The 24,764-nt window shown below is 43.5% G+C and overlaps 2 protein-coding genes across 4 annotated transcripts in view; one reads left to right on the top strand and one right to left on the bottom strand.

Moving 5' to 3' along the window:
• Positions 1 to 523: 523 nt before the first annotated feature.
• cartl (cocaine- and amphetamine-regulated transcript-like) lies at positions 524 to 3,902 on the bottom strand. The gene is made up of 4 exons (XM_061043480.1): positions 3,850 to 3,902; positions 3,311 to 3,437; positions 2,871 to 2,948; positions 524 to 1,050 (listed from the first exon to the last, which is right to left on the bottom strand). The coding sequence occupies exons 2-4, from the start codon at positions 3,431 to 3,433 to the stop codon at positions 943 to 945; spliced, it is 309 nt and encodes a 102-aa protein (XP_060899463.1). The 5' UTR covers positions 3,434 to 3,437; positions 3,850 to 3,902; the 3' UTR covers positions 524 to 942.
• A 1,278-nt stretch (positions 3,903 to 5,180) lies between these two features.
• The window catches only part of iqgap1 (IQ motif containing GTPase activating protein 1), a 58,670-nt gene continuing 39,086 nt past the window's right edge, over positions 5,181 to 24,764 (top strand). Inside the window, exons 1-12 of one of the 3 annotated variants that reach the window (XM_061043467.1) lie at positions 5,181 to 5,419; positions 6,936 to 7,038; positions 15,092 to 15,248; positions 15,363 to 15,440; positions 15,529 to 15,605; positions 20,175 to 20,242; positions 20,416 to 20,529; positions 21,618 to 21,796; positions 23,383 to 23,467; positions 23,551 to 23,708; positions 24,051 to 24,138; positions 24,271 to 24,434. In XM_061043467.1, the coding sequence (XP_060899450.1) occupies positions 5,374 to 5,419; positions 6,936 to 7,038; positions 15,092 to 15,248; positions 15,363 to 15,440; positions 15,529 to 15,605; positions 20,175 to 20,242; positions 20,416 to 20,529; positions 21,618 to 21,796; positions 23,383 to 23,467; positions 23,551 to 23,708; positions 24,051 to 24,138; positions 24,271 to 24,434 (1,317 nt within the window). In that variant the 5' untranslated portion in view covers positions 5,181 to 5,373. Of the gene's footprint in view, positions 5,420 to 6,935; positions 7,039 to 15,091; positions 15,249 to 15,362; positions 15,441 to 15,528; positions 15,606 to 20,174; positions 20,243 to 20,415; positions 20,530 to 21,617; positions 21,797 to 23,379; positions 23,468 to 23,550; positions 23,709 to 24,050; positions 24,139 to 24,270; positions 24,435 to 24,764 lie in introns of all 3 variants that reach the window. The other 2 variants (XM_061043458.1, XM_061043449.1) reach the window with 2 other exon arrangements.

Raw genomic sequence — 24,764 nt, 5'->3', positions numbered from 1 at the left:
GTAGAACACCTGAGCTGTTACCCTGTAGAACACCTGAGCTGTTACCTGAGCCCCTGTAGAACACTTGAGCTGTTACCCTGTAGAACACCTGATGTTAGCTCCTTCTTTTTAGCTCCTTTCTGTTAGCTCCTTCCTGTTAGCTCCTTCCTGTTAGCTCTTTTCTGTTAGCTCCTTCCTGTTAGCTCCTCCCTGTTAGCTCCTTCCTGTTAGCTCCTTCCGGTTAGCTCCTGTCTGTTAGCTCCTATCTGTTAGCTCCTTCCTGTTAGCTCCTGTCTGTTAGCTCCTTCTGGTTAGCTCCTTCCTGTTAGCATGTGTCTGTTAGCTCCTTCCTGTTAGCTCCTTCCTGTTAGCTCCTGTCTGTTAGCTCCTTCTGGTTAGCTCCTTCCTGTTAGCATGTGTCTTTTAGCTCCTTCCTGTTAGCTCCTTCCTGTTGGCTCCTTCCTGTTAGCTCCTGTCTGTAAGCTCCTTCCTGTTAGCTCCTTGTAGACATCTTGGAATAAAAAACCTCACAGAGACACATTCCTCTCTTACAGCATGCTTTATTACAGATTCAGATTTCACCACATTTTTAAAGTTTCTTTTTAAGGATTGTTTGTTCTTTAATGTTGATTTAATTCTCAATAATCAGACATGACAGCAGCTAGAAGAAAAAAATAAAAGCTTCTGACTCCATTAAAAGCTGCAAGAGTCCAGAACAATTCACAAACATTTTTCAAGTTAAACACAAATCAAACAAAACAGGCATGAAGAATAAATACAATAAATTCAGTCGGTGACAGACGTGAAGAGGAATGTGTTTGATTAACATTTCCACAGAAACATGCTGCAAGGACAACTGACCGACTCATGTTCGTCCTCAGACTGAACATACACACACATGAACACACACACATACACACACATTAACACACACAAATGAACACACAGTGTTTGTGAAGATCCTCAGAGACATTTCAGCAAGTACGAGTTACAGTTCGCTCCTCGGCCGCAGTCACACAACTTCCCGATACGAGGCCCAAACTTCATCGCACAACGATCGCCCATCCCACACTGAGAGAGAGAGACACACACACATACAAACACACACACACACACACGGACACATACAAACACACACACACACACACACACACACACACACGGACACACACACACACACACACACAGGACTTAGAGAGAATCTAAACATTTCTCATTATAATCACATTAAAAGCCTCTAAATGAGGGATGGTGGTTACTTATTGACTTTCTGTTACATTAACTCAAACATGAGAATAATAACTGATTATATTAATTAAAAATGTTCATTGGCTCCTTCATGATGGATTAGTCTAATTAGACCTCAGTAATAATCCTGATCACTCTTTAATTAAAACCCCTGAGTCTGTGTTTTCTTATCTTTTAATGAGCTGCAGCGTTAGCAGCTTTCATTAGACAGCAGGAATACATCTCTGTTTTATCACAGGACTCACAAGCTGCTGCTACTGCGGTCCACGCCATGAACAGCAAACAGTAATATGTAATCAAATGCTGCTGCTGCTGTGGTGACAGCAAACAGTAATATGTAATCAAATGCTGCTGCTGCTGTGGTGGTGGTGGTGGGGGGGCGTTCCAGGAGCTGAGAAGGACGTCACATGTCGGAAAAGGACACCACCAGGAGTACCTTTGTTTTGTTAGCTAACACCTGACGATAACGACTGCCTGATAGATAGTGAAGGAAATGATCATAACATGTCCACAGATAGAACAAGATACCATCGCAGTGATTGATTTGATTACACTCAAAGAGGATGTTGAGTTGAGATGTACAGCTTTAACTTTACTGTTGATGCACGTAGCAGCCATGTTGGATTTGAGCTCAGGCTATTGAAGATTCTCTGAGTTTCCAAATCAATCAATCAATCATTATTTGTATATTACCAATTCATAACAAGTGTTAACTCGAGAAGCTTTCCAAAAGAGCATATGGGATTATATGCCACCTCCACCACCCGCTGTAGGTCCCTCCAGTCCTCTAACACCCCCACCACCTGCTGTAGGTCCCTCCTGTCCTCTGCCACCCCCACCACCTGCTGTATGTCCCTCCTGTCCTCTAACACCCCCACCACCCGCTGTAGGTCCCTCCAGTCCTCTGACACCCCCACCACCTGCTGTAGGTCCCTCCTGTCCTCTGCCACCCCCACCACCTGCTGTATGTCCCTCCTGTCCTCTAACACCCCCACCACCCGCTGTAGGTCCCTCCAGTCCTCTGACACCCCCACCACCTGCTGTAGGTCCCTCCTGTCCTCTGCCACCCCCACCACCTGCTGTATGTCCCTCCTGTCCTCTAACACCCCCACCACCTGCTGTAGGTCCCTCCTGCCGTCTGCCGCCCCCACCACCCGCTGTAGGTCCCTCCTGTCCTCTAACACCCCCACCACCTGCTGTATGTCCCTCCTGTCCTCTGACACCCCCACCACCCACTGTAGGTCCCTCCTGCCGTCTGCCACCCCCACCACCTGCTGTAGGTCCCTCCTGTCCTCTAACACCCCCACCACCTGCTGTAGGTCTCGCCTGTCCTCTAACACCCCCACTACCCGCTGTAGGTCCCTCCAGTCCTCTAACACCCCCACCACCCTCTGTAAGTCCCTCCAGTCCTAGGGGGGTGTGCAGACGGAGCACTGAGGGACTGCTACTTTCAAAATCATGCTAGGTTTCGAAAATTACCAACGCTGCCTTTAGGACAAAATAAAAGCCTAACAATTTTTATTTTTTATGAGAAATAATGGAATTTCAATCATGCAATTTATCACAATATATATAAATACTCTTCTGGGTTATTGTTAATAAATTTAAGGTTCATCAGAGTACATGAAAGTAGATTATTTTACCAGTGGGATGCTTCCTCTCTTCTCGGTGGAGGAAACTCGAGAGTGAATCCTGGACAGCAGAGCCTCCACAGCATCAACCTGATCAATACACAGACCAAATCAAGTCCACCTTCAATCACTAACAGTGGATATAAATCAGTCCACCTTTAATCACTCACAGTTGATCTAAATCAGTCCACCTGAAATCACTAACAGTGGATCTAAATCAGTCCACCTTAAATCACTAATAGTGGATCTAAATCAGTCCACCTTAAATCACTAACGGTAGATCTAAATCAGTCCACCTGAAATTACTCACGGCGGATCTAAATCAGTCCACCTTAAATCACTAACAGTGGATCTAAATCAGTCCACCTTAAATCACTAACAGTGGATCTAAATCAGTCCACCTTAAATCACTAACCATCACAATGGTTAATCACTAATCCATAGGTACTCACCAGGTCTCTGTCTGGTGCAGCATCAGGGTCCTCTGAGGATACTTCAGGAGACGCCTCACCGCCACAGAGGACAGAGAGAAGGAGGAGCAAGAGCAGGGAGTGGAGTATCCCGGAGATCTCCATGAGGCTGAGGAGGAAGAGGAGAGGAGAAAGAGGAAGAGGAGGAAGAAGAAGAGGAGGAGGAAGAGGAGGAAGAGGAGGAGGAGGAGGAGAGGAGGAGAGGAGGAAGAGGAGGGGAGGAGAGGAGAGGAGGAGGAAGAGGAGGAGGAGGAGAGGAGGAGGAAGAAGAGGAAGAGGAGGAAGAGGAGGAGGAAGAGGAGGTGGAGGAAGAAGAGGAAGATGAAGAGGAAGAGGAGGAGGAAGAGGAGGTGGAGGAAGAGGAGAAGGAGGAAGTGGAGGAGGAGGTAGAGGAGGAGGAGGAAGAGGAGGAGGAAGAGTGATATGAGATGATGTCTTTAATCCAAATTAAAATCACAATTCACAACTTTCATATTAGATAAAATGTAAAATAATCAGATAATAACATCGTTTAACTGTACCTGAGATGAATGAGACCTGGAGGCTTTGATCTGTCACAGCAGGAGTCTGAAGAGGAGGAGCAGCAGGAGGCTGAAGAAGAGGAGAAGAAAGAGAGCAGGAGGTGTACAATAAGAGCTGGAGTTCCCAGCAGGAGGACACGGTCAGGTCTGGAGGATTAGGAGGTCTTGGTGGGTCCAGAGAGAGTCTCTCTCAGACACAAAGCCCTGGCTTATAAAGACTCATGAAGCCCAGCCCACATCACAGAGGGGGCGGAGTTAGATAAACACCAGCAGTCAGAACACAGTTGTGTGTTCTGAAATATTGATTTCTTAAGAATAAACAGATGAACGAACTGTGATCGTGTCTCCTCGATACCACAGAGGGAACAAAAAACTCTGAAGACACACAGTGAAGTCCTGCAGTACCTCTGAACGCCACACGATAGAGCTGTAAACACAAGCTGCAGGAAACCTCCTGAACTTTATCAGTCTGAGCGTCGTGATCACACAAACAGCTGAATGTTTCTCTTCAGCCTCCTCGTATTTATTCTGCAGAAAGTCAGAGTGATCTGATGTGAGAACACAGCAGGATATAATCAGGAGAATTCACCTGGAGCCAGTGGGAGGGGGTGGTGACCTTTATTCCCTGTGATCGCTGCACAACCATAGACTGTCTGCACGCCACCTCTACCATCTCCGTGCTCTAATCAACCTGCTGCTGCATGTTTCCTGTTCTCCAGGATGTTCTTCTCCACTCTTTAGTTCACATTGAGATTCTCTTCAACTACACGTAGCCTTGATACAAAGACAAATATTCTTATTATAGAGTCATATAGAGGCTTAGTACGACACGTCTTACCCCAGGAGACCCTGCTGTGAGGTGGAGGTGTACACAGTCATCAGGAGGATTTCAGAGACAGACTTTAATGATCTGTCAGTAACTTTGATTTGATTTAAATGTTTTAAATAATAAAATATGTTATTTGAATGATGATCAAAAAGTGTCAGATTTGTTACTTTGATCATTAAATTCACAACATTACCCAGTGTTTGGCTCCTACCTCTGTTGCCATAGTAACAGATATAGTTTTAAATGGACTAGAATGATATTAAAAACTCTAACTTTGTGTTTCAGCCTTCAAAACTTGATTAACCTTAAAGAAGAAGAATAAAAGTAGTCTTTCGTTTATTTCTTTTCACTCCATTATTAAACATTTCCCTCTCCTTCACCCCGTGACGGCCCCCTGGCCGCAGCTTGGTGCACCGCAGTGTACGCAGCAGGGCAGCAGGGGGCGCTGCGGTGCAGAGTTTGCGTGCTTGTGGCTGCGCAGCGTCGTTTCCTGAATATTTGGGGCTGAGACAGAGAACACACCCAGAGACAGAAAAGTTGGAGTGTGCAGAGAGCAGCGCGCCGGGACTCTCACAGATTCTTCCTCGGACTCTTCTCGGATTCTTCCCGGTGAACGTGTGTTTGGTCGCCGTTACTGCTCGCTCGGTGATCGGTGTCACGATTCAGCAGCGGAGCGAAAAGTTTGAGTCTTCAGGATGTCAGCTTCAGAGGAGACGGACGGGCTCCGGCCCAGATACGGCTGTAAGTCTCTCTCTCTCTCTCTTTCTTTCTGCTCACCTGGACGCCCCGTGCGGGCGGGGGCTCATTGAACAGGGGCACGGTGATCCGGATTAGACTGATGTGGACTTTTTGAAAGTGAATCTCAGAGGTGTGATGTTTGAAATGAGGCTGCGCGCGGATTCAGGCTCCCCATCACTTCCGCGTTTTATTAGAGAACATCTCAGAGGGGGGGGGGGGGGGGGGATTACACAACTTTCTCACCCAACAGTCACACACACACATACACACACACACACACACACACACACACGATTGTTGTTACACACACACGCACACACACTTGTTGTTACACGCACACACACTTGTTGTTACACGCACACACACAGACGCACACACACACGCACATACACTTGTTGTTACACGCACACACACAGACGCACACACTTGTTGTTACACACGCACACGCACACACAGACACACGCACACACAGACGCACGCACACACAGACGCACACACACTTGTTGTTACACACACATACACACACACACACACACACACACACACACACACACACACACCTGTTGTTACACACACATACACACACACACTGTTGTTACCTGAGGTATAAAGGTGTGTACGCTGAACAAACTGAACTTTCTGTGTGTCTGTGATTTAAAAAGAGGGTCCTCCATGATTACAGAAACGCCTCTTTCCCGGTAACAGAGCAGGAGCTCTCTGATTGGCTCATTAATGAACTCATGACATCATTTTAATCATGTTCATGTTTTAATGTCTTAATGTGTGAGCTACAGACTGTTTCTGTTTTATTTTCTATGTTTGATTCAATCAGGATTTACCTGTTCACCCCCCCCCCCCCCCCCCCCCCCCCCCCCCCTTTATTAACATTTCTTAATAGGCGGGTCCTCTCTGTGATACCCCCCCCTCCCCCCCCACACACACACCCCTGCTGCATCGTGTTTGTTCAGTATGAATGATCCATAATCAACTAGCCCACATCACACACTGACCTCATTATGGTGTGTGTGTGTGTGTGTGTGTGTGTGTGTGTGTGTGTGTGTGTGAGAACTTGGGCCGCCCGCTTGGAGGACTTCAGCCTCCATACATGGGGTGCAACACACTTTGTGTTTCAATTTAAAGAATAACAACAACAACTTTATAAACATCTTCTCTAGCAGCACGCTGTGTTAGCGAGCAGCAGCGACTACATCAGCTGATTCTGTTTCCTGTTTAGTGTCCTAACTGCCCGCAAGCAATAAGAGCAACGCTTTTCACTTTGAACACCTTCAAAATAAAAGCACCAGACTTCTGTTTGTCCACCTTCAAAATAAAAGCACCAGGGGGAAAATAAAATTCACAGAGCAGAGAATGTTTAACGGATGCAGTGTGGACTGACCGCGAGTCATCGTGTGACCGAGCGACCGCGCCAGATATCCAGTCCTTGCGTGCTGGTAGGACATGGTCTTTGTTTTTTGTGTGTAATATTTGTATGACCTCTTCTGTTGTTTTTTTTCAATAGCGGTGCTGGACGGCGTGGAGCGTCTCACTGCGGAGGAGATGGATGAGCAGCGGCAGCAGAACATGGCGTATGAATACCTGTGCCACCTGGAGGAGGCCAAAAGGTGAGAGAATCTCTGAGTGCAAACAGGAAGAAGACAGTGTTCTGAAGCCAGATATATACTTCCTGTGTCAGCGTGTGTGTGACGCTACAAACAGACGCTACAAACAGACAACACTACAAACAGACGCTACAAACAGACGCTACAAACAGACGTTACAAACAGACAACACTACAAACAGACAACACTACAAACAGACACTACAAACAGACAACACTACAAACAGACAACACTACAAACAGACACTACAAACAGACAACACTACAAACAGACACTACAAACAGACAACACTACAAACAGACACTACAAACAGACAACACTACAAACAGACAACACTACAAACAGACACTACAAACAGACAACACTACAAACAGACAACACTACAAACAGACGCTACAAACAGACAACACTACAAACAGACACTACAAACAGACAACACTACAAACAGACAACACTACAAACAGACACTACAAACAGACAACACTACAAAGAGACACTACAAACAGACACTACAAACAGACAACACTACAAACAGACAACACTACAAACAGACAACACTACAAACAGACAACACTACAAACAGACACTACAAACAGACAACACTACAAACAGACAACACTACAAACAGACACTACAAACAGACAACACTACAAACAGACAACACTACAAACAGACACTACAAACAGACAACACTACAAACAGACACTACAAACAGACAACACTACAAACAGACAACACTACAAACAGACACTACAAACAGACAACACTACAAACAGACACTACAAACAGACAACACGACAAACAGACACTACAAACAGACAACACTACAAACAGACAACACGACAAACAGACACTACAAACAGACAACACTACAAACAGACAACACTACAAACAGACACTACAAACAGACAACACTACAAACAGACACTACAAACAGACAACACTACAAACAGACACTACAAACAGACAACACTACAAACAGACACTACAAACAGACAACACTACAAACAGACACTACAAACAGACAACACTACAAACAGACACTACAAACAGACAACACTACAAACAGACACTACAAACAGACAACACTACAAACAGACAACACTACAAACAGACACTACAAACAGACGCTACAAACAGACAACACTACAAACAGACAACACTACAAACAGACACTACAAACAGACAACACTACAAACAGACACTACAAACAGACAACACGACAAACAGACACTACAAACAGACAACACTACAAACAGACAACACGACAAACAGACACTACAAACAGACAACACTACAAACAGACAACACTACAAACAGACACTACAAACAGACAACACTACAAACAGACACTACAAACAGACAACACTACAAACAGACAACACTACAAACAGACAACACTACAAACAGACACTACAAACAGACGCTACAAACAGACAACACTACAAACAGACAACACTACAAACAGACACTACAAACAGACAACACTACAAACAGACACTACAAACAGACAACACGACAAACAGACACTACAAACAGACAACACTACAAACAGACAACACGACAAACAGACACTACAAACAGACAACACTACAAACAGACAACACTACAAACAGACACTACAAACAGACAACACTACAAACAGACACTACAAACAGACAACACTACAAACAGACAACACTACAAACAGACACTACAAACAGACAACACTACAAACAGACAACACTACAAACAGACAACACTACAAACAGACACTACAAACAGACAACGCTACAAACAGACAACACTACAAACAGACAACACTACAAACAGACAACACTACAAACAGACAACGCTACAAACAGACGCTACAAACAGACACTACAAACAGACAACACTACAAACAGACAACACTACAAACAGACAACACTACAAACAGACGCTACAAACAGACAACACTACAAACAGACAACACTACAAACAGACGCTACAAACAGACAACACTACAAACAGACAACACTACAAACAGACGCTACAAACAGACAACACTACAAACAGACAACACTACAAACAGACACTACAAACAGACAACACTACAAACAGACAACACTACAAACAGACACTACAAACAGACAACACTACAAACAGACACTACAAACAGACAACACTACAAACAGACACTACAAACAGACAACGCTACAAACAGACGCTACAAACAGACAACACTACAAACAGACACTACAAACAGACAACGCTACAAACAGACGCTACAAACAGACAACACTACAAACAGACAACACTACAAACAGACAACACTACAAACAGACACTACAAACAGACAACACAAACAGACAACACTACAAACAGACACTACAAACAGACAACACTACAAACAGACAACACTACAAACAGACACTACAAACAGACAACACTACAAACAGACAACACTACAAACAGACGCTACAAACAGACACTACAAACAGACAACACTACAAACAGACGCTACAAACAGACAACGCTACAAACAGACAACGCTACAAACAGACAACACTACAAACAGACACTACAAACAGACAACACTACAAACAGACAACGCTACAAACAGACAACACTACAAACAGACACTACAAACAGACAACACTACAAACAGACGCTACAAACAGACAACGCTACAAACAGACAACGCTACAAACAGACACTACAAACAGACGCTACAAACAGACAACACTACAAACAGACAACACTACAAACAGACAACACTACAAACAGACGCTACAAACAGACAACACTACAAACAGACGCTACAAACAGACAACACTACAAACAGACAACGCTACAAACAGACAACACTACAAACAGACACTACAAATAGACAACACTACAAACAGACAACGCTACAAACAGACGCTACAAACAGACAACACTACAAACAGACAACACTACAAACAGACAACACTACAAACAGACACTACAAACAGACAACACTACAAACAGACACTACAAACAGACAACACTACAAACAGACACTACAAACAGACAACACTACAAACAGACACTACAAACAGACAACACTACAAACAGACGCTACAAACAGACAACGCTACAAACAGACGCTACAAACAGACACTACAAACAGACGCTACAAACAGACACTACAAACAGACGCTACAAACAGACAACACTACAAACAGACAACACTACAAACAGACAACACTACAAACAGACGCTACAAACAGACAACACTACAAACAGACGCTACAAACAGACAACACTACAAACAGACAACGCTACAAACAGACAACACTACAAACAGACACTACAAACAGACAACACTACAAACAGACAACACTACAAACAGACGCTACAAACAGACACTACAAACAGACAACACTACAAACAGACGCTACAAACAGACAATGCTACAAACAAACAACGCTACAAACAGACAACACTACAAACAGACACTACAAACAGACAACACTACAAACAGACAACGCTACAAACAGACAACACTACAAACAGACACTACAAACAGACAACACTACAAACAGACGCTACAAACAGACAACGCTACAAACAGACGCTACAAACAGACACTACAAACAGACGCTACAAACAGACAACACTACAAACAGACAACACTACAAACAGACAACACTACAAACAGACAACGCTACAAACAGACAACACTACAAACAGACGCTACAAACAGACAACACTACAAACAGACAACGCTACAAACAGACAACACTACAAACAGACACTACAAATAGACAACACTACAAACAGACAACGCTACAAACAGACGCTACAAACAGACGATACAAACAGACAACACTACAAACAGACAACACTACAAACAGACACTACAAACAGACAACACTACAAACAGACGCTACAAACAGACAACGCTACAAACAGACAACACTACAAACAGACACTACAAACAGACAACACTACAAACAGACGCTACAAACAGACGCTACAAACAGACGCTACAAACAGACAACACTACAAACAGACACTACAAACAGACAACGCTACAAACAGACACTACAAACAGACAACGCTACAAACAGACACTACAAACAGACAACGCTACAAACAGACACTACAAACAGACAACGCTACAAACAGACAACACTACAAACAGACGCTACAAACAGACAACACTACAAACAGACGCTACAAACAGACAACGCTACAAACACGCTACAAACAGACACTACAAACAGACAACGCTACAAACAGACACTACAAACGACAATACTACAAACAGACACTACAAACAGACAACACTACAAAGAGACACTATAAACAGACAACGCTACAAACAGACAACACTACAAACAGACAACACTACAAACAGACAACACTACAAACAGACAACGCTACAAACAGACGACGCTACAAACAGACAACACTACAAACAGACAACGCTACAAACAGACGCTACAAACAGACAACGCTACAAACAGACAACACTACAAACAGACGCTACAAACAGACAACACTACAAACAGACAACGCTACAAACAGACGCTACAAACAGACAACGCTACAAACAGACAACACTACAAACAGACAACGCTACAAACAGACAACGCTACAAACAGACAACACTACAAACAGACGCTACAAACAGACAACGCTACAAACAGACAACGCTACAAACAGACAACGCTACAAACAGACAACACTACAAACAGACGCTACAAACAGACAACACTACAAACAGACAACGCTACAAACAGACAACACTACAAACAGGCTACAAACAGACAACACTACAAACAGACAACACTACAAACAGACAACACTACAAACAGATGCTACAAACAGACAACACTACAAACAGACACTACAAACAGACAACGCTACAAACAGACAATGCTACAAACAGACAACACTACAAACAGACGCTACAAACAGACAACACTACAAACAGATGCTACAAACAGACACTACAAACAGACAACACTACAAACAGACAACGCTACAAACAGACACTACAAACAGACAACACTACAAACAGATGCTACAAACAGACAACACTACAAACAGACACTACAAACAGACACTACAAACAGACACTACAAACAGACAGTACAAACAGACAACACTACAAACAGACAACGCTACAAACAGACACTACAAACAGACAACACTACAAACAGATGCTACAAACAGACAACACTACAAACAGACACTACAAACAGATGCTACAAACAGATGCTACAAACAGACAACACTACAAACAGACACTACAAACAGACGCTACAAACAGACAACACTACAAACAGATGCTACAAACAGACAACACTACAAACAGACACTACAAACAGACAACGCTACAAACAGACAACACTACAAACAGACAACACTACAAACAGACAACGCTACAAACAGACAACACTACAAACAGACGCTACAAACAGACAACGCTACAAACAGACAACGCTACAAACAGACAACGCTACAAACAGACAACACTACAAACAGACGCTACAAACAGACAACACTACAAACAGACAACGCTACAAACAGACAACACTACAAACAGGCTACAAACAGACAACACTACAAACAGACAACACTACAAACAGACAACACTACAAACAGATGCTACAAACAGACAACACTACAAACAGACACTACAAACAGACAACGCTACAAACAGACAATGCTACAAACAGACAACACTACAAACAGACGCTACAAACAGACAACACTACAAACAGACAACACTACAAACAGACAACACTACAAACAGACACTACAAACAGACAACACTACAAACAGACGCTACAAACAGACAACACTACAAACAGACGCTACAAACAGACGCTACAAACAGACGCTACAAACAGACGACGCTACAAACAGACAACACTACAAACAGACAACGCTACAAACAGACGCTACAAACAGACAACACTACAAACAGACGCTACAAACAGACAACACTACAAACAGACAACACTACAAACAGACAACACTACAAACAGACAACGCTACAAACAGACAACACTACAAACAGACACTACAAACAGACACTACAAACAGACACTACAAACAGACAACACTACAAACAGACACTACAAACAGACAACACTACAAACAGATGCTACAAACAGACGTTACAAACAGACAACACTACAAACAGACAACACTACAAACAGACAACACTACAAACAGACAGTACAAACAGACAACACTACAAACAGACAACGCTACAAACAGACAACACTACAAACAGACAACACAAACAGACAACACTACAAACAGACAACACTACAAACAGACACTACAAACAGACAACACTACAAACAGACGCTACAAACAGACACTACAAACAGACAACACTACAAACAGACGCTACAAACAGACAACACTACAAACAGACACTACAAACAGACACTACAAACAGACAACACTACAAACAGACAACACTACAAACAGACACTACAAACAGACAACACTACAAACAGACGCTACAAACAGACAACACTACAAAGAGACAACACTACAAACAGACAACACTACAAACAGACAACACTACAAACAGACACTACAAACAGACAACACTACAAACAGACGCTACAAACAGACAACACTACAAAGAGACACTATAAACAGACAACGCTACAAACAGACAACACTACAAACAGATGCTACAAACAGACGCTACAAACAGATAACGCTACAAACAGACGCTACAAACTGACGCTACAAACAGACAACTGTCCGTGTGGCAGGTTGAAACAGGAAGCAATGTGTCAGACAGGATGTGAGTCATGTTTTCTTTTTGTTTCTCCCATGGTTGCCATAGAAACAGAGGCTGTTACAGTGCCGTGTTCTCGCATGAGTATTCCTCGGATTAAAAAGTTCAGTGTGTGTGTCTCCTATACCACATACTAACGTACTGCATACGTAATACTCTCCCTCTCTCTCTCTGTCTCTCTCTTTTTCTCTCTCTCTCTCTGTCTCTGTCTCTCTCTCTCTCTCTCTCTCTCTCTCTCTCCCTCCCTCCCAGAATGCAGTCTGACATGTTCTTGGATATTTTGTTTTATTGATTCACTCACATTCCCTCGTTACACACACACACGATGTGGTGTGTTGCCGTGTTGCGTTCACTGACTTGCACAACGTTAATGGTTGTGTTTAGAGCGTAGCTGAAAGTTTGTAATTCTTCAGGTGACACAGATTCTTGAGGTGAGTGAAAGTGAGCGAGGAGGGTTTGATTAGTTGACGTGTTAGGAGAGGAGAAAGTCTTTCAACATTCTGTCACCTGTCTGTGTGAGGAACAGGTGAGTGTGAGTCTGTGTGAGGAACAGGAGAGTGTCAGCTCGCTAACGTTTATCTGAAGGTGAATTATTTCTTTATTCAAATCGTCATTTGCATACAGAGCGTCAGAGAGTCAAACAAAGTCCGTCTGTCGAGCTGTTTCACATCTGCACTCCGGATTATATGTAGATAATTACGGGGGGGGGGGGGGAGAATAACATACTGACGAACAGAAAACATAATGCAGACGTTTAATTAAGTGCACGGAGATGGTAGTGGTTGCGTGCAGACACTTTAGGCAGTCAGTATATAAACGTCATTCTCTTTCTATTGGCTGAAATTGAAATCTCCGGAGTATATGCTGCCGCGTTCAGACATCAGCTCACTCGGATTTTCTGCTGAAAAAATACTCGGGGTCTGTCAGGAGAAACTCCGGGTAATGTCTGTGTGAAAAATGTGTCTGTTTGCGTTCACACAAGTCCCTCCAGGTAGACTAATCTCCAGAGTTTTTCAGGAGATTTCTGTATATGTGAAAAGGGTTTCTGAGGCTTATTGTCACTGTAAAAACACAAACTCATCTTTCTTTAATTATCTCTTTAAATACTGTGATTGGATCACAGTGTGTTTTACAGTGAATGAATTTAATGTGAGCCTATAAACAGACTGTCACACATCAGGCATGCTGGGAACTCCAGGTTACCACGGTAACAGGAGGTCTTTGTTGGCATGGTGCTGCAGACAGGTTGTATTTAGAGTTTCAGGAGTAACTCTAACTCTCTTTGTTCTTTAGGTGGATGGAGGCGTGTCTGGACGAGGAGCTGCCGCCCACAACAGAGCTGGAGGAGGGGCTTAGAAATGGCGTTTATTTGGCCAAGTTAGGAAACTTCTTCGCTCCGAGAACCGTCTCGCTAAAGAAAATCTACGACCGCGAACAGACAAGATACAAGGTGAGAAAAACATGCAGAGTATAATGTTTATATTAAATCTTTCAAAGACTTCCTGTTGAGTCGCCCCCTGCTGGCCAAGAGGAAAGTTTGAAGAATCTTTGTGTCTCTCTTCAGGCCACAGGTCTTCATTTCAGACACACTGATAACGTGATCCAGTGGCTCAACGCCATGTCAGAGAAAGGACTTCCTAAGGTGAGTCTGACACACACGCGCGCGCATGCACACACGCGCACTAACAGACACACTCACTTACATGCTGTTCTGTTTGTTACTGTTTCAGATTTTTTACCCTGAAACGACCGACATTTACGACAGAAAAAACATGCCGCGCTGCATCTACTGCATACATGCGCTCAGGTACTGTGTGTGTGTGTGTGTGTGTGTGTGTGTGTGTGTGTGTGTGTGTGTGTGTGTGTGTGTGTGTGTGTGTGTGTGTGTGTGTGTGTGTGTGTGTGTGTGTGTGTGTGTGTGTGTGTGTGTGTGTGTGTGTGTGTGTGTGTGTGTGTGTGTGTGTGTGTGTGTGTGTGTGTGTGTGTGTGTGTGTGTGTGTGTGCTGTTTTATATTAACTGTTAAAAAACCTTAAAGGAACACACAATGGTCACTGCTCGTGTCCTCGTCACTACTGGCAGCACAAGTTGCTTTCTGCAGCCAATCGGCTTAAACAGCTCTCCAAGCTCCTCCAGGAGGACACAAGAAGGTTTACTGTGTCTCCCAGCACAGTCTCAGGAGCATGGAGAAGATACCAGGAGATTCCAGGAGCATGGAGGAGATTCCAGGAGCATGGAGAAGATTCCAGGAGCATGGAGGAGATACCAGTAGCATAGAGGAGATTCCAGGAGCATGGAGGAGATACCAGGAGCATAGAGGAGATTCCAGGAGCATGGAGGAGATACCAGGAGCATAGAGGAGATTCCAGGAGCATGGAGGAGATTCCAGGAGCATGGAGGAGATTCCAGGAGCATGGAGGAGATGCATGGAGGAGATACCAGGAGCATGGAAGAGATAGCAGGAGCATGGAGGAGATTCCAGGAGCAGGAAATACCAGGAGCATGGATCTTGCCCTACCCAGACGACAGGCTAATCTGTGCACTGACCAGAGACTAGGTGATCTGGGATACATATTTTATGCTCACTCACGCTGACGGTGAATTTCAACTATAGCCACCTGACCACTTCACAGAGCACCACCTTCTTGGAGTGGCTTTAAAATCTGTTGCCATGTGCAATGCATATCTAACCACTTTGGAAGGGCAGAGAACACTCCTGAAGTTCCTTCAAGAGGGCTGCTTCTTGTGGCCCGGGGACGGGCTTGTAAGTCCTGCATAGGCTTTGCTACAGCTCACCAATGCGCCTTCTTCACCATGGGAGATCTCCTATCCCAACCCTGGTTGCCTACGGCTCTGGGTCTGGCCTTTGGTGGGACAATGGGAGCATTGTCCACATGCAGCGACTCCAGGAACACTATCTTAAACGCACAAGCCCCGTCCAGACAACTCTTGTATTCTAACAGCTGCAAGATTTGTACTGCTGGTGTCAAAACTGAAAAAAGAAATCTGCAACCGGTATACTGTCCGATTTGCTCTATATTGACATTCCTGCAGGACTTGCAAGCCCGGGGACGGTTTTCGCCTACCCTGAAGGTCTTTGAACAAATATACCTATTCCTAAGCGATGCTCAAGGTTGCACCCTCCAGTACGTCCCACTGCGACAACATGTCTTGTGCAGACTCTGGAGGCTTACATTAATGCCCCCACAGCAATAAGGCAGTCAAAGCGTCTATTTGTCTGCTTTGCTGGTTCCTGGGTCACTGGGTTATTGACACCATCGCCAAGGCATATGGGGCAGGGTGTAGTGCCACTCCTCTCCCTAACCTTGAGGTATTTGCCGACTTAGTTGTTCCTGATGACTCGTGACTGTTGGTATGAGTCATCCAGTGCACTGCCTGTCATCCGGATTTCCTTCACAATAGTTGTCCTGACTGCACTTAGTTATCCTGAATCCTGACTGTTGTTATCCCGACTGCTCTTAGTTATCCTGACTGTTGTTATCCCGACTGCTCTTAGTTATCCTGACTGTTGTTATCCTGAATGTTGTTAGTTATCCTGACTGTTGTTAGTTATCCTGACTGTTGTTATCCCGACTGCTCTTAGTTATCCTGACTGTTGTTATCCCGACTGCTTTTAGTTATCCTGACTGTTGTTATCCTGAATGTTGTTAGTTATCCTGACTGTTGTTATCCTGACTGTTGTTAGTTATCCTGACTGTTGTTATCCTGTCTGCTCTTAGTTATCCTGACTGTTGTTAGTTATCCTGACTGTTGTTATCCTGAATGTTGTTAGTTATCCTGACTGTTGTTATCCTGAATGTTGTTAGTTATCCTGACTGTTGTTAGTTATCCTGACTGTTGTTATCCGGACTGCTCTTAGTTATCCTGAATGTTGTTAGTTATCCTGACTGTTGTTATCCCGACTGCTCTTAGTTATCCTGAATGTTGTTAGTTATCCTGACTGTTGTTAGTTATCCTGACTGTTGTTATCCTGACTGTTGTTAGTTATCCTGACTGTTGTTAGTTATCCTGACTGCTCTTAGTTATCCTGACTGTTGTTAGTTATCCTGACTGTTGTTAGTTATCCTGACTGTTGTTAGTTATCCTGTCTGCTCTTAGTTATCCTGACTGTTGTTAGTTATCCTGACTGTTGTTATCCTGACTGTTGTTAGTTATCCTGACTGCTCTTAGTTATCCTGACTGTTGTTAGTTATCCTGACTGTTGTTAGTTATCCTGACTGTTGTTAGTTATCCTGTCTGCTCTTAGTTATCCTGACTGTTGTTAGTTATCCTGACTGTTGTTATCCTGACTGTTGTTAGTTATCCTGACTGTTGTTAGTTATCGTGACTGTTGTTATCCTGACTGTTGTTAGTTATCCTGACTGTTGTTATCCTGACTGTTGTTAGTTATCCTGACTGCTCTTAGTTATCCTGACTGTTGTTAGTTATCCTGACTGTTGTTAGTTATCGTGACTGTTGTTATCCTGACTGTTGTTAGTTATCCTGACTGTTAGTTATCCTGACTGTTGTTATCCTGACTGTTGTTAGTTATCCTGACTGTTGTTAGTTATCGTGACTGTTGTTATCCTGACTGTTGTTAGTTATCCTGACTGTTGTTATCCTGACTGTTGTTAGTTATCCTGACTGCTCTTAGTTATCCTGACTGTTGTTAGTTATCCTGACTGTTGTTATCCTGACTGTTGTTAGTTATCCTGACTGTTGTTATCCTGACTGTTGTTAGTTATCCTGACTGTTGTTAGTTATCCTGACTGTTGTTATCCTGACTGTTGTTAGTTATCCTGACTGTTGTTAGTTATCCTGACTGTTGTTATCCTGACTGTTGTTAGTTATCCTGACTGCTCTTAGTTATCCTGACTGCTCTTAGTTATCCTGACTGTTGTTAGTTATCCTGACTGTTGTTAGTTATCCTGACTGTTGTTAGTTATCCTGACTGTTGTTATCCTGACTGTTGTTAGTTATCCTGACTGTTGTTAGTTATCCTGACTGTTGTTAGTTATCCTGACTGCTCTTAGTTATCCTGACTGTTGTTAGTTATCCTGACTGTTGTTAGTTATCCTGACTGTTGTTAGTTATCCTGACTGTTGTTATCCTGACTGTTGTTAGTTATCCTGACTGTTGTTAGTTATCCTGACTGCTCTTAGTTATCCTGACTGTTGTTAGTTATCCTGACTGTTGTTAGTTATCCTGACTGTTGTTATCCTGACTGTTGTTAGTTATCCTGACTGTTGTTAGTTATCCTGACTGTTGTTAGTTATCCTGACTGTTGTTAGTTATCCTGACTGTTGTTATCCTGACTGTTGTTAGTTATCCTGACTGTTGTTAGTTATCCTGACTGTTGTTATCCTGACTGTTGTTAGTTATCCTGACTGTTGTTATCCTGACTGTTGTTAGTTATCCTGACTGTTGTTAGTTATCCTGACTGTTGTTAGTTATCCTGACTGTTGTTAGTTATCCTGTCTGCTCTTAGTTATCCTGACTGTTGTTAGTTATCCTGACTGTTGTTAGTTATCCTGACCCATTCATTAAGATCTATTGTGGTTTAAGTGTTCCCCTCATGTTTTTGAGCAGATTATGGATGATTACAGGTGTATTGATTATTGAAGGTGTAGTGACCAATTTTAACAAACCCAATATTGTTTAGAAAAGTCACTTGAGGGATGAATGTGGAAGCTTTCGGACGCGTGCTTAGCTCGAAGAAATTAACACAGTCCATTGATGATTTGACCTGGATATTTCAATCCATTTATTTTTAAACACTTCTTATCAAATAAAGGAAAATATGACGAACCACTGTCTATAAATAAAACAAACAAATCTGTGTTGGATGCGTTTAACTCCGACAGGCTGACACGGTAAAATAAATAAATAAAACATGGCCATAATGTTTGTAGCGCTACGCGTACCTGATTCGTGTCCTTTTCACTGTCCATGAATGACCGACCAAGAGTGCACTTTGTCCCGGTGCTCAGTTTACGATGTACCGGTGTTGATACGGCTCCAGCCGAATTAACACTGAAATGGGAGTCCAACAAGGAAACAAAGAAATCCAACGTTGTCCAATCGATCTGCCGTTAGACCCAGCGAACGAAGATCCGACGAGTTCCATTAAAGCAAAAAAAACTGTTTGCCTCCATTCAATCACCTGTCCCACCTCACCTGGAGCCTTGCCTTAATCACAGCATCCGCCCAGGCTACACATAGTGCCCAGTAGAGGGCCAACACACACAACCACAAGGAAAATAGCATCACACAAAACAAACACCTCATTTGGCTCCAACAGAAGGTGTATTGATCATTTCTAATATATTGATTATTTCAGGTATATTGATGATGCATTGATCATGTGTTGTTTTCCAGTCTGTACCTGTTCAAACTGGGTCTGGCTCCACAAATTCAGGATCTGTATGGAAAGGTAGATTTCACAGGTGAGTCTGTTTCTTCTTCAAGTCTGTGACAGTCACTCATCACCAGAAATCACCTGAAATTCTGTTTGATCATCACCATACTGCATGGTTACCATGACGATTAAATGTTTATCTTTAAAAGAGGAACATTGTCCCCTTCCCCCCCCCCCAATGTCTCTCCCTATCTCCTTCAGAGGAGGAGATCAACAACATGAAGAGTGAGTTGGAGAAATATGGGATCCAGATGCCGGCCTTCAGTAAGATTGGAGGGATTCTGGCCAATGAGCTGTCAGTGGATGAAGCTGCATGTGAGTAGGGGGGTCATGTATAGGGTGGGGGGAGGGTCATGTAAAGCCCCGTTTCCACCGAGCGGTCTGGTATGGATCAGTACAGTTTGGTTCAGTAAAGCCTGATCCTGTTTGCGTTTCCACAGCCAACCGTAGGTACTGTACCGTGTTAAGCCGGATGCCGATAACCGAGTCAGCTACGTAATAGCGTGACATCATAGCAGCGCGACACAGTATACCCCGCTAATAAATTCGACAAAGAAGAAGAACGTGACACAGTAAACAAAGAGCAACAATGGAGGACATCCAGCTGTTTGTGGTCTTTCTCATCGGCTTGTGGTTCTTTGTTACAAATCAAAGCTTTGTTTCAGACGAGGCTGCGAGGAAAAATACAGCCGTCCTTTATTACCGCTGTCACACAGGAAGTGACGATCCTTTCGACCACTCAACGGACTGCAGTGTTCAGCTCCAGCTTTTAGGGTCGGATCGGTAGACTTGGCACCCCAACAGAAGGGTCGCAAAAAGTAGGACGGGACGGTAATTTGGGGACCTTTCCCGACTTTTGATAGTGGAAATGCCTCAAAATGCGTGCCGTACCGTGATCACCCGAACTGAACTGCTTGGTGGAAACGGGGCTTAAGTTGGGGGGGCTTAAATAGTAACTGATATATGCTCTGAAATTAAATCTCCTCATCTGTTTCAGTGTCAATAAAGCTCAATCATTATTTATGTAATAATAAATACAGATGAATTTAATGTTTGAAGTACATTCAATTATAAAGGAAAGTGAAAAAACGATTGATGATGCTTAACATGGCAAAAAAAGTTAGCTTAGCATGGCTCATACAAAAGTGATCAACCTGAAAAACTCACCTGGTTAACTCACCTGGTTAACTCAATGAAGTAAAGAGTCATTTTCATCATCACTTGTTCAGTTTGTGAAGATAACAACCCGAGGAGTCTGACCAGGGTCTGCTATCCAACTCTATGCTAAGCTAAGCTAACTGAGGCTAAAAGACACAGATATAAATCTTGAATCAACATATTTATTTAATCTCACTCAGCTATAAAATGAATTTCTTCTCCATCATCTTCTCGTCCATCATCAGTGCATGCTGCTGTGATTGCCATCAATGAAGCCATCGACCACGGTGTACCTGAGGGCACATTGGCTGCCATGCAGAACCCAAACGCCATGCTGATCCAGCTGGACCCAAGCTACACCATTCACTACCACGAGACCCTGTACCACGCCAAAGGAGAGAAGGTCGCACGCTCACGGAAACGGGTATGACAGTGATGGTGATGATGGTGATGGTGGTGATGATGATGATGGTGATGATGGTGATTATGATGATTGTGATGATGATGATGATGATGTGATGATACTAATGATGATGGTTATGATGGTGATGATGATGATGGTGGTGATGATTGTGCTGATGATGATGGTGATGATGATGGTTATTGTGATGATGATGATGGTGATGATGATGGTTATTGTGATGATATGGTGATGGTGGTGATGATGATGGTGATGATGGTTATTGTGATGATGATGATGGTGATGGTGATGATGATGGTTATTGTGATGATATGGTGATGGTGGTGGTGATGATGATGGTGATGATGGTGATTATGATGATGATGATGATGTGATGATACTAATGATGATGGTTATGATGGTGATGATGATGATGGTGGTGATGATTGTGCTGATGGTGATGGTGATGATGATGGTGTTGGTGGTGATGATGATGATGATGGTTATTGTGATGATGGTGATGGTGATGATGATGGTTATTGTGATGTGATGGTGGTGATGATGATGGTGATTATGATGATTGTGATGATGATGATGATGATGTGATGATACTAATGATGATGGTTATGATGGTGATGATGATGATGATAGTGGTGATGATTGTGCTGATGATGGTGATGGTGGTGATGATGATGGTGATGATGGTGATTATGATGATGGTGATGATGATGATGATGATGGTTATTGTGATGATGTGATGATGATGGTGATGGTGGTGATGATGATGGTGATGATGGTGATTATGATGATGGTGATGATGATGATGATGGTTATTGTGATGATATGATGGTGGTGGTGATGATGATGGTGATGATGGTGATTATGATGATTGTGATGATGATGATGTGATGATACTGATGATGATGGTTATGATGGTGATGATGATGATGGTGGTGATGATTGTGATGATGATGATGGTGATGATGATGATGATGATGGTTATTGTGATGATATGGTGATGGTGATGATGATGGTGATTATGATGATGGTGATGATGATGATGATGGTTATTGTGATGATATGGTGGTGGTGGTGATGGTGATGATGATGGTGATGATGGTGATGGTGGTGATGATGATGGTGATTATGATGATTGTGATGATGATGATGGTGATGTGATGATACTGATGATGATGGTTATGATGATTGTGATGATGACGATGATGGTTATTGTGATGATATGGTGATGATGGTGGTGATGTGATGATGATTGTGATGATGATGATGGTGATGATGATGGTGATGATGGTGATTATGATGATTGTGATGATGATGATGGTGGTGATGATGATGATGGTGATTATGATGATTGTGATGATGATGATGGTGATGATGATGATGGTGGTGATGATGGTGATGATGATGATGATGGTGATTATGATGATTGTGATGATGATGATGGTGATGATGATGATGGTGGTGATGATGGTGATGGTGGTTATGATTGTGATGATGATGGTGGTGTTGATTGTGATGGTGGTGATGATGATGATTATGATGTGATGATGGTGTTGATGACATCATTTTTTTTGTACCTGCTCTCACAGCAGATGGAGAATGCGGATGCAGAGAGAGACGTGTACGACGAGCTGCTGACTCAAGCTGAGATACAAGGAAACGTCAACACAGTCAACGGTACGACACAGACACACAAACATACACACACAATACACACAATGTTGTTGTCTCCATGGTAACACAGGTGTGCTCTCTCTCAGTGAGTGTGGCTCTAAGTTCAGCTGAACAGGCTCTGCTCAGCGGGGATGAAGATAAACTGTTTGAGGCTCTGAAGGCGATGGGAATCCAGAACCTGCAGAACCAGAACAAAAGCTGGTACCTGAAACAGCTGCAGGCCGACAGAGAGAACAAGGAGCAGGTGAGGAGGAGTGTGATGATGAAGAGCAGACAGAGTTTTCATGTGAAGAGGAGTGTGATGATGAAGAGCAGACAGAGTTTTCATGTGAAGAGGAGTGTGATGATGAAGAGCAGACAGAGTTTTCATGTGAAGAGGAGTGTGATGATGAAGAGCAGACCGAGTTTTCATGTGAAGAGGAGTGTGATGATGAAGAGCAGACCGAGTTTTCATGTGAAGAGGAGTGTGATGATGATGGTGATGATGATGGTGATGATGATAATGCTGATGATGATGGTGATGGTGATGACGAGTGTGATGATGAAGATGAGTCGTCTGCCTCCTCTTTAACCTCCTCTTCCCCACCAGTTGTCTCCAGGAGAAGCGCTGACCAAAGAAGAGCTGCAGAGTGGTGTCAACGTGGCCAATCAGAATGCAGAGAGCTACACAAAGAGTAAGCACACACACAGACTGTCTTGTTGGAGTGTTTTCTCAATGTTCTGTACAGATGCTGTGAATGAACCATATTCAATACTGTGTGTGTGTGTGTGTGTGTGTGTGTGTGTGTGTGTGTGTGTGTGTGTAGTGTTGCGGGCGGTGGAGAGGATCAATGCAGCGGTTCGAGCAGGTGTAGCAGAGCAGACGGTGGAGGACTTGATGAATCCTGACGCTCAGCTTCCTGAAGTTTTTCCGTCTGCTGCTGATCTTTATCAGAGAGAGTTACTGAGCCTGCAGCAGCAGAGCCCGGAGGTACAGACACACACACAAACAGATACAGGGCGGCTGTGGCTCAGTTGGTAGAGTCGTCGCCTCTCAACCGGAAGGTCAAGGGTTCGATCCCCAGCTGGGCAACATGTCCGATGTGTCCTTGGGCAAGACACCTAACCCTGAATTGCTCCCACTGCTTCAGTGGTGGTGTATGAATGGGGTTAGTTACTTCTGATGGATGATACTACATAGCGATCATCACTACCATCAGTGTGTGAATGTGTAGGTGTGACATGTGGTGTAAAAGCGCTTTGAGTAGTCGGAAGACTAGAAAAGTGCTATATAAGCTCAAGTCCATTTACCAACCATTAC

This window comes from Labrus mixtus, chromosome 1 (assembly GCF_963584025.1).
Source record: "Labrus mixtus chromosome 1, fLabMix1.1, whole genome shotgun sequence".
NCBI classification, from domain to species: Eukaryota; Metazoa; Chordata; class Actinopteri; order Labriformes; family Labridae; genus Labrus; species Labrus mixtus.
This window is presented reverse-complemented; position numbering and strand designations above follow the sequence as displayed.

Bases quoted from the DNA above. Each gene is read 5' to 3' on its own strand.
- cartl (XM_061043480.1), bottom strand. From the start codon at position 3,433: ATGGAGATCTCCGGGATACTCCACTCCCTGCTCTTGCTCCTCCTTCTC. The intron at 2,949-3,310 runs GTGAGTACCTAT...TGTATTGATCAG, and splicing joins CTGCACCAGACAGAGACCTG to GTTGATGCTGTGGAGGCTCT. The intron at 1,051-2,870 runs GTAAAATAATCT...TCTCTCTCTCAG, and splicing joins AGAGAGGAAGCATCCCACTG to TGTGGGATGGGCGATCGTTG.